The sequence below is a fragment of the Hyalella azteca genome, unplaced genomic scaffold, assembly GCF_000764305.2.
Source record: "Hyalella azteca isolate HAZT.00-mixed unplaced genomic scaffold, Hazt_2.0.2 contig17651, whole genome shotgun sequence".
Lineage (NCBI taxonomy): Eukaryota > Metazoa > Arthropoda > Malacostraca > Amphipoda > Hyalellidae > Hyalella > Hyalella azteca.
Genome location: NW_025947427.1, coordinates 67,698 through 78,631, shown reverse-complemented (window position 1 = coordinate 78,631; position 10,934 = coordinate 67,698). Strand labels below are relative to the sequence as shown.

At 42.2% G+C, this 10,934-nt stretch overlaps 1 protein-coding gene and 1 long non-coding RNA gene across 2 annotated transcripts in view; both read left to right on the top strand.

Annotated features, from left to right (window-relative positions):
* Nucleotides 1-9,392, top strand: part of LOC108681836 — a gene marked incomplete in the record, with an annotated part of 21,535 nt that extends 12,143 nt beyond the window's left edge. Inside the window, 9 exon segments of the mRNA XM_018170913.2 lie at nucleotides 3,179-3,243; nucleotides 3,828-4,692; nucleotides 5,301-5,583; nucleotides 5,985-6,091; nucleotides 6,896-6,996; nucleotides 7,672-7,797; nucleotides 8,642-8,838; nucleotides 9,073-9,081; nucleotides 9,194-9,392. Of these exon segments, the coding sequence (XP_018026402.1) occupies nucleotides 3,179-3,243; nucleotides 3,828-4,692; nucleotides 5,301-5,583; nucleotides 5,985-6,091; nucleotides 6,896-6,996; nucleotides 7,672-7,797; nucleotides 8,642-8,838; nucleotides 9,073-9,081; nucleotides 9,194-9,392 (1,952 nt within the window).
* A 1,364-nt stretch (nucleotides 9,393-10,756) lies between these two features.
* The window catches only part of LOC108681842, a 1,501-nt gene continuing 1,323 nt past the window's right edge, over nucleotides 10,757-10,934 (top strand). Inside the window, exon 1 of the long non-coding RNA XR_001931531.2 lies at nucleotides 10,757-10,830. This is a non-coding gene — a long non-coding RNA (uncharacterized LOC108681842). The remainder of the gene's footprint in view (nucleotides 10,831-10,934) is intronic.

Genomic DNA, 10,934 nt, shown 5'->3' with positions numbered 1-10,934 from the left:
GACATATCTCGGTCAATAAATATTATAAAATGCAACGAAATGAAAAAATTCGGGCTATATATGACTAAAACACATATAATGAGTGTTCTCAATCGATAAAGTAAGCTAAAATACAACAAAATTAGATCATTCTGAATGAGTTCATAGCATCACATAACGTTGCAACCTCATGCCACCGGGACATCTCAGTCCTGCCTCCACCACAGGGATGAATTAGTCCCACTCACATATATCTATATAAAATCATTGTAGGTGCATTACACTTGATAAAATACACATCTACCCACTTACCAATACTTTAGCAATAAACCTACCAAAAATAGTAGCAGTTCATCACGCAGTTCTTCGTATTGGCAGAGAAATCCAATGAGCAAAAAACAAACGTAGCATATCCCACAGTCACTCGATGCTCATTGCTCAATGCTGTTTGTTGCGGTGCGAACCACGAAAGATGCCAGATGTCGCTATATTTTGGTGAAAAATGTTTCTTATATGTCCCTGTAGTTAGCTGCGCCTCAAATATTGCGCTGTATGCAAGTTATGTGGTAAAATATTGAGCGGGACACCACAGTCCCGTCAGTCACGAAAGGGTTAAGTGGACATTATTAAGAAACACGTCACATAAGTGGACGTTCCTAAGAAACACGTCACTTAAGTGGACATTCCTAAGAAACACGTAACCTAAGTATAGACATTTCTAAGAAACACGTCACATAAGTGGACATTCCTAAAGAAACACATCACCTAAGTGGACATTCCTAAGAAAGAGGTAACCTAAGTGGACATTCCTAAGAAACACGTCACATAAGTGGACATTGAGAAACACGTCATCTAAGTGGACATTCCTTAGAAACATGTCACCTAAGTGGACAGTCCTATGAAACACCTCACATAAGTGGACATTCCTAAGAAATGCATCACATAAGTGGACATTCCTAAGAAACATGTCATCTAAGTGGAATTTCCTTAGAAACACGTCATCTAAGTGGACATTCCTAAGAAGCACGTCACCTAAGTGGACATTCCTAAGAAGCACGTCACCTAAGTGGACATTCCTAAGGAACACGTCACCTAAGTGGACATTCCTAAGAAACACGTCACTTAAGTGGACATTCCTAAGAAACACGTCACTTAAGTGGACATTCCTAAGAAACGTGTCACTTAAGTGGACATTCCTAAGAAACACATAACCTAAGTATAGACATTTCTAAGAAACACGTCACATAAGTGGACATTCCTAAGAAACACGTCACCTAAGTGGACATTTCTAAGAAACACTTTACCTAAATGGACATTCCTAAGAAACATGTCACCTAAGTGGATATTCCTAAGAAACGTGTCACTTAAGTGGACATTCCTAAGAAACACGTCACATAAGTGGACATTCCTAAGAAACACGTCATCTAAGTGGACATTTCTAAGAAACACTTCACCTAAGTGGACATTCCTAAGGAATACGTCACCTAAGTTGACATTCCTAAGAAACAGGTCACCTAAGTGGACATTTCTAAGAAACATGTCACTTAAGTAGACATTCTAAGAAACATGCCAACTAAGTGGACATTCCTAATGTCACTTAAGTGGACATTCCTAAGAAACACGTCACCTGAGTGGACATTCATAGGAAACACATCACCGACGTAGACATTCCTAAAAAACACGTCACTTATTAAGTGGACATTCCTACGAAACACGTCACCTAAGTGGACATTACTAAGAAACACGTCACCTAAGTGGACATTGCTAAGGAACACATCACCTAAGTGGACATTACTAAGAAACGCGTCACCTAAGTGGACATTCCTAAGAAACACGTCACCTAAGTGGACATTCCTAAGAAACACGTCACCGAAGTGGACATTCACAAGAATCATGCCACCTAAGTGGAAATTCCTAAGAAACACTTTACCTAAGTGGACATTCCTAAAAGACACGTCCCCTAAATGGACATTCCTAAGAAACATGTCACCTAAGTGGAAATTCCTAAGAAACGTGCCACTCAAGTGGACATTCCTAAGAAACACGTCACATAAGTGGACATTCCTAAGAAACACGTCATCTAAGTGGACATTTCTAAGAAACACGTCACCTAAGTGGACATTCCTAAGGAACACGTCACCTAAGTTGACATCTCTAAGAAACAGGTCACCTAAGTGGACATTGCTAAGAAACAGGTCACTTGAGCGGACATTCTAAGAAACATGCCAACTAAGTGGACATTCCTAAGAAACACGTCATCTAAGTGGACATTCCTAAGAAATGCGCCACTTAAGTTGTCATTCCTAAGAAACATGTCACTTAAGTGGAAATTCCTAAGAAACACGTCACCTAAGCGGACATTGCTAAGAATCACGTGACCTAAGTGGACATTGCTAAGAACACGTCTCCTAAGTGGACATTCCTAAGAAAAAGGTCACCTAAGTGGACATTTCTAAGAAACACGTCACCTAAGTGGACATTCGTAAGTAGCACGTCATCTAAGTGTACATTTCTAATAAACACGTCACTTTAGTGGACATTCCTAAGAATAACGTCACCTAAGTGGACATTCCTAAAAAACGCGTCACTTGAGTGAATATTCCTAAAAAACACGTAACCTAAGTGGACATTCCTAAAAAACACGTCACTTATTAAGTGGACATTCCTAAGAAACACGTCACCTAAGTGAACATTCCTAAGTAACACATCACCTAAGTGGACATTCCTGCGAAACACGTCACCTAAGTATACATTACTAAGAAACACGTCACCTAAGTGGACATTGCTAAGGAACACATCACCTAAGTGGACATTACTAAGAAACACGTCACCTAAGTGTACATTCCTAAGAAACACGTCACCTAAGTGGACATTCCTAAGAAACACGTCACCTAAGTGGACATTCACAAGAATCACGCTATCTAAGTGGAAATTCCTAAGAAACACATCACCTAAGTGGACATTCCTACAAAACACCTCACCTAAGTGGACATTACTAAGAAACACGTCACCTAAGTGGACATTGCTAAGGAACACATCACCTAAGTGGACATTACTAAGTAACACGTCAACTAAGTGGACATTCCTAAGAAACACGTCACCTAAGTGGACATTGCTAAGTGACACGTCACCTAAGTGGACATTGCTAAGTGACACATCATTAAGGGTATAACTCCTTGATTGAAGGCTTGTGTTTCAGATGGCAACTTCATCCTTCGTGGCATCGACAGCCTCAGCAACATCAAGGCTCTGGACAGCATCAAGGTGGACTTTGATTAGCTTAATTCATTCTTAGGGTAAATAACATTACTGACTGAGCACAAGCTACTTTATGCCTTTGGGCAAGCGGTACTTTATGCTCTAAGCGTAAATTCTGTTATGGTACCTAGGCATTCTATATTATTAGTGCACATAAGGTTAGTTGATGATCTTAAATTTTATGAAGTTACTGTAGGTTCTTAGGTTAATTCGGTTATATCAGGGGATTTAGGTTGGTTTTGTGAGTTGGGATACTATTTTGCATAACACTGTCAATTTAACTCTTTGTCAGACAAATTATGTACAGTGTAAAAAAGACAATTTCACTATTAAATGAATACGCGCCGAGTTTGTTGCTTAACTAAACATTTGTGCCTCAAATTGTAGCTCCATGTTACTACTTAGCTCCCTCTTCACCTATCCTGGACCATTGTTTGAGGTTACTTTATCAATCTTCTACAAATCATCTGTCGTCTACCCATCATTACACATGTAGATATGATCTAACTCATCTTATTGATAAAAAATGTGTTAGGAAACATTAGGCATTTTTATGGCTTATATAATGAAGGTTTTATTTATGTTTTTAGCAACAACAAACTCTGCTGCTCCCGCAAACTTCCATGTTTGTGACTGCCAAAGACTCAGGCAACTTCCTCATGGGCGCCGCTGACGCTCAGGGACTCGAATTTTCATCCATCAAGATGGATGAAATCACACATAACTTTACATCCATAAAGATGGATGAAATCTCGGAGCATAACCTGTCGTCCATCAAAATGGATGAAATCTCGGAGCACAACCTGTCGTCCATCAAGGTGGATGAAATCACTCATCATAACCTGGCATCCATCAAGATGGATGAAATCCCGCAGCACGACCACTACGCAGGGATCCCTGATGCAATGCGGACCAACGATGTCAATTTTGGCTACCCCGTCTTGCCGTCAACGTCTGTCGTGGGCATCAATTATGCCGTGATGTTGCCGTCTGCTCTCAACGACGGCATGCAACGGACACAGTCGTCCCAGGGGGACTTTCATCAGCAGCAACAGTCGTCCCAGGGGGACTTTATGCAAGAGCAACAGTCGTCTCAGGGGGACTTTATGCAAGAGCAACAGTCGTCCCAGGGGGACTTCATGCAAGAGCAACAGTCGTCCCAGGGGGACTTCATGCAAGAGCAACAGTCGTCCCAGGAGAATTTTTTACATCAACAAGAATCGTCCCAAAGAGACTTTTTGCAGCAGCAACAGTCGTCCCAAGCAAGCTTTATGCATCAACAGCCCTCCCAAGTGAACTTTTTACAATCGTCTCAAGGTAACGCGACACAACAGCAAGAACGATCTTCATTTCTTGATACGTCCTGCCTAGTAGAACCCTTGTCGCTGCTCAGCACAGAACTGCAGAACCCACATTTTCAGGACAATAAATTAGACCTTCACCACAGCGAATCAGGTTAGTTTATGCGACGGTTCTTTCATAATCTACTACTATACTACTAATCGAGGGTTATACTACTGTATAACCCTCGCAAGTGCGGGAGCGTTCAAGCGCAGCTAGGGCCCAGGTTGTGGATTCGAGCCCCGGCAAGCTCTAATAATTATTTAACTATCTTCATAAGTTCGTGCAAAAAAATCAATTATTTGGAAAGCATATTCAATGATTTTACACTTGGGCGACAATCCCAAAAGAGCTCAATTGTTTGTTATACCTAGAGTTGTTGAATTAAGTTGGACTAATTAAGGAATGAAATATATTCATTCAAATTATTATTGTATTAATACTTGTTATATAGGTATTCTAAATTTTGCTGGCCTAGTCATTCTTAACACAGTTCTAGGATTTCCATCACATTGATAGCAAGTTCAGTGAACTGCACCGAGGCATGAAATTGGTGATGGCATTTCACGATAAACTTGGAAAAGGCGCTAGAAAATTGGAAGAAAACATAGACCTAAACACTTAATATAAATTATATCACTCAACTCTATTAATTATCTACAGAAATACGCGAGTTCTCTTATCCTTAATATAAATATATCACTTAACTTTATTAATGACAGAAATAGGCGAGTTCTCTTATGAAGACCAAGCGCTGTCCCAACACCTGCACAAAACCACGTCCCAGACTCAGCGCCTGACAGTCAAGCCGCCCCTGCTGCAGGCGCCGGCGCAGGGGGCCCAAGGGGGTAAGGCGGCGGCCTGCAAGGATGAGGACCTCAGCAAGGCCCCCCAGCTGCGGGTGCCCGGGCCCATAAGGGTGCCAGGGCCCCGCAGGAAGGCCCGTCACAAGTGCCCCATCTGCGCCAAGTTGTTTGTGAAGGAAGGACGCTTCAGGAACCACGTGTGGGTGATCTTTGGATGAATGTTAATGCCTTGGTAGCCTTAGTATTTGCTTGGGACGTAGCAGCCCCAGGCCACGATGGATCGCCGCCTCTCGTATAATGGTTATTAATTCTGGTCAGGGATAAGTCAGGTAGGTAAGTGATAAGAAAGGGTTAACCCTTTGTTTGCTGACTGTAACTCTTGTCACCAAGCATTTATGTAAGAATAGGTAGCATTGACGTCGGTTACTGTATACGTATACAGAGGATTAACCCTTTGTTCACTGATGGTAACTCTTGTCACCAAGCATTTAGGTAAGAATAGCATTAACTTCGGTTAATGTATAAGTATACAGAGGGCAAACCCTTTGTATACCGGTGTATACTTGCAGCAAAGTCGTCACTATCGCCATGTTTGTGCAGCGCCAAGCACGGGGCAGCGTTGGTGCAGTGTTTGGACTGCAAACAGAAGTTCACCAGTCAGAAGCTGCTGTATGTGCACCAGCAGGAGCACCATCACTCTGGCGTGGGTATGTGCAGTGATAGTGACTCATCAAGAGCAGGACGTATATATGATCTTGTGTATACAAATAACAATGATGCCGACCTCCTAACTTATTGTGTAACAGAATTAAATTTGTTTTGATAGCAGACCGCATTGCTTGTTTAAGATGCTTTTCTGCTGCATTAAAGTCTAAACAAGCTGTTGGATAGCTCAGCTATTTTTGTTGAATAGCTTAATTATAGTGTAAATCTACTAGAAAAATTTTGTTTGCTTTGAACTCACTCTGAACCTTTGATACCTGATATCGTTTGTAATAACTTCTGACACTTCCAATAAGTAAGTAATTTGTAATGCCTCTTTTGCCATTTAAAATGTCGTTTTTATTAACTTCAGAAATACAGTATGTGAAATTTGGAAGAAATTCTGCATTTTCAGTTAGTAATTTTTTATGGCTTTTGTGGCATTTAATGCCTTTTGTGCCATTTACTGCCTTTTATGCCATTTAATGGCTTCTGTGCCATTTAATGCCTTTGTGGCAATTAATGCCTTTTATGCCATTTAATGCCTTTTATGCCATTTAATGCCTTTTGTGCCATTTAATGCATTATGTGCCGTTTAATGGCTTCTGTGCCATTTAATGCTTTTTGTGCCATTTAATGCCTTTTGTGCCATTTAATGCCTTTTGTGACATTTAATGCCTTTTATGACATTTAATGCCTTTTATGACATTTAATGCCTTTTATGACATTTAATGCCATTTAACGCCTTTTATGCCATTTAATGGCTTATATGCCATTTAATGGCATTTAATGGCTGGGAACGGCCGCAGGCATCGTGGAGGCCGGGGCGGGCGGCGGCCGGAGCGTCGACACGAAGCTGCACTGCAAGAAATGCCCCGACGAGCGCTTCACGTCAGTCGCTGACTACGAGGTGACTAGTGACTAGTGCTGACTACGAGGTGACTAGTGACTAGTGCTGACTACGAGGTGACTAGTGACTAGTGCTGACAACGATGTGACTAATGCTGACTACGAGGTGACTAGTGTATGCAGTGACTATCAAACTATCACTTAACTAAAAGTTATTTCCTTCCGTACTTCAATGTATAACTTGTTTATTATTAAGTCTTTGTATATTATTATGTTGTGAGTTGATAGTTATTATTATAATAGATTATGTTATTAGTTGAAGTTAAGCGGAAATAAAGTAATGCACAATTTCCTGAGAAGAAATAAGAACATAACTTGTTTTTTTTAAATTGACACGAAATTCTACTATAATTCTATACAAACTCTGAAAACAATAAAGAAAGATTAAGTGATGTTTCAGAATAAACCTTTCTTCATGCTCTATAACAGTTTTATTGATTTTTTTAAGCATTAACGTCCCTCAGTGAAAGTTATATCATAAATTGGTTGTATATATCATTGAATATATTGTTGGGCCTCTTTTGGGGACCTTGCATGGACATGGTTGCTAATACAAGCGTATTGTATGGCTTGCTGTGTGTTGAAAATGTATACATTATTGTACATTACATTATATAATATATACCTGGTATACAGATACTTCTGTGTACATTTAGCAAATGATTTGTATTTACAGAGCCATATCAACACAGCTCACACAGGCGCGTTGCGACGCCACGCCTGCCCTCTGTGTGACAAGAAGTTCCTGTATGACTACAGCCTACGCAGCCACACAGAGCTGTGCCACACACAGCCTGACCAGGTAACTCAGGCTGAGTTACTACCCTATCAAAATTTTGAGTTGGTGGCGACCCTGAATTAGGAACCGCCTAGGACTCGGGGAGCACGTAAATCAGCTTCTCTATGTCCGCTTCGGCTCAGCTAAGGTTTGAAGGGCATGTGACTAGTGACTAGTGCAGCTTGCTAGCTCGGTATGACTAGACTCGGCCTACTCTTCTCATACTCTAAGACAACTATAAAATAAAGTCAGAAAGCTGATTCTGACCAGAAACTGAATTCGATCGGATGGCCAAGCAGACCCAAAATGACTGCGCCGAGTGTAACAACTATTCGGCCGAACCCTAGGCTGTCCCTGAATTTTGTTAGGGTCGGGCTGAGTTACTCAGCCCGAACAATTAAGAAAAAACTTTTCCAGTTCTCTCATTTCTTTCTTCCATTGCCATGGTCGCAAATTACTCAATGAACGCAGTATCATCACTAGGTACCGTATATGATGTGTGTTCAGTGATAAACTGTCTATTATTTTGAAAAATCAATTGTTTATAATAATAGATCGCCCGACAAGAAACCCTCACCCCACCACCTAATCCCTTATCCCGCCACCTAACCCCTTATCCCGCCACCTAACCCCTTATCCCGCCACCTAACCCCTTATCCCGCCACCTAACCCCTTATCCCGCCACCTAATCCCTTATCATGCCACCTAATCCCTTATCCTGCCACCTAACTCCTTATCCCGCCACCTAACCCCTTATCCCGCCACCTAACCCCTTATCCCGCCACCTAATCCCTTATCCCGCCACCTAATCCCTTATCCCGCCACCTAACCTCTTATCCCGCCATTTAACCCCTTATCCCGCCACCAGGAGTCATGTGGCAGTGGCATGTGGCGGCGGCACACATGCCCGGAGTGTGGCGAGGTGTTCCGCCACCTCAGCTCACTGGCATACCACCGTGAGAGCTGCCACACCAGCGGCCGCGTCTTCGTGTGCGCCACATGTGGCGTCGTCTTCAAGCACCGCCAGCTGCTGCAGCGCCACGCCGCCGTCCACTCGCACCTCAGGTGTGGCGTGTGGCGTGACGTGTGGCATGGCGGTCGTGTGGCATGGTGGTCGTGTGGTGGATGTATGGCATGAAGGCAGGCTTGTGGCGTGTGGCATGACGGTCGTGTGGCATGAAGGCAGGCGTGTGGCGTGGTGGTCGTGTGGTGTTTGTGTGGCGTGGTGGTCGCATGGTGGTTGGTGGCATGACGTGTTGCGGGAGGTGACGTGGTAATACAAGTGTTTCCTTCACACAGACCATACAAGTGTTAACCTTCACACAAACCATACAAGTGTTATCCTCTACACAGACCATACAAGTGTTTCCTTCACACAGACCATACAAGTGTTAAGTTCTGATCTAGAACTGTTCTCCAGGTTCCGTGACTCGGTGGCAGGCGAGGCGTTCGAGCAGCTGGTGGATGGAGCTGCCACCGCTGACGCTGCCACCGCTGATGCTGCCACCGCTGAGCCCAGCATCGTGGTGGCCGCTGAGGACCAGCCGCTGCCACCTGCACAGCTGCCGCTGTCCATCAACATCGAGATCTTGGAACAGGGTGACTTGGGGGAGGGGTGAATTAGGGTGACTTGGGGGAGGGGGAGCTAGGGTGACTTGGGGGAGGGGGGACTTGAGGGAGAGAAAAAATAAATAAATTACCTAAGTGTACATTCCTAAGAAACATGTCACCTAATAGGACATTTCTAAGAAACACGTCACTTAAGTGGACATTCCTAAGAAACATATCACTTAAGTGGACATTCCTAAGAAACGTGTCACTTAAGTGGACATTCCTAAGAAACACGTAACCTAAGTATAGACATTTCTAAGAAACACGTCACACAAGTGAACATTTCTAAGAAACGCGTCACACAAGTGGACATTCCTAAGAAACACGTCACCTAAGTAGACGTTCCTAAAAAACACGCCTCCTAAGTGGACATTCCTAAGAAAACGTCATCTAAGTGTACATTCCTTAGAAACATGTCACCTAAGTGGACATTCCTAAGAAACACGTCACTTAAGTGGACATTCCAAGAAGCACGTCATCTAAGTGGACATTCCTAAGAAACACATCACCTAAGTGGACATTCCTAAGGAACACGTCACCTAAGTTGACATTCTTAAAAAAGAGGTAACCTAAGTGGGCATTTCTAAGAAACACGTCACTTAAGTGGACATTCTAAGAAACACGTCACCTAAGTGGACGTTCCTAAGAAACACGTCACATAAGTGGACATTCCTAAGAAACACGTCATCTAAGTGGACATTCCGTAGAAACATGTCACTTACGTGGACAGTCCTAAGAAGCACGTCACATAAATGGACATTCCTAAGAAACGCATCACATGAGTGGACATTCCTAAGAAACACGTCATCTAGAATAGAATAGAAGTGTCGGCGTTGAAGAAATAGGCCCATGGCCTGTTGCCGATTCTTGAACTTTTCTTGACTTGATTCACAAGGGATCCGGCCTTTGGAACCCGATCTTACTTATTGCCTGATCAGTAATTTGCTAGGCATTTTAAGACTGAACATATGCTCCTGCATATCGTCCACGGTATGCTGCTTTTATTTATATCATCAAGGATATAATTTATATCCTTTTATTTATATCAAGGCCTATAGAATATCATGTCTAGTTTGTTATTGAATGGAATTTAACCATCAACGTTGGTTTCTGCTGCGGGAGAAAAGCTTCTCCTGGAATTTGTTGGTTCAGGGAAGAGAATATAGAGTAATTTTTTTATGATGAGGCATAATTTTTTACGATTTCTCTAAGTATTTTGTACAATTGACTTTAATTGATCGTTAAAGGATTATTAATTTAAGAATATTTGTCTCAGATTTTCTACAATTGAGTTGAATTGATCGTTAAAGGATTAATAAGTTGATAATGTTTCTCTCATAGTTTTAAATATTCTAAAAGATAAATAGAGCAATAAAAGCTTGGTTGTCTTGCAGGTGCGCCACCACACGCGCATCCACGACAGGAAGCTGGCCGGCGTCTCCAGAGGTTGCCTTCCTCTTATTAATTAAGCTGTAGAAACTTTGTTATTAATTAAGCTATAGAAACTTTGTTATTAATTAAGCTGTAGAAACTTTGTTATTAATTAAGCT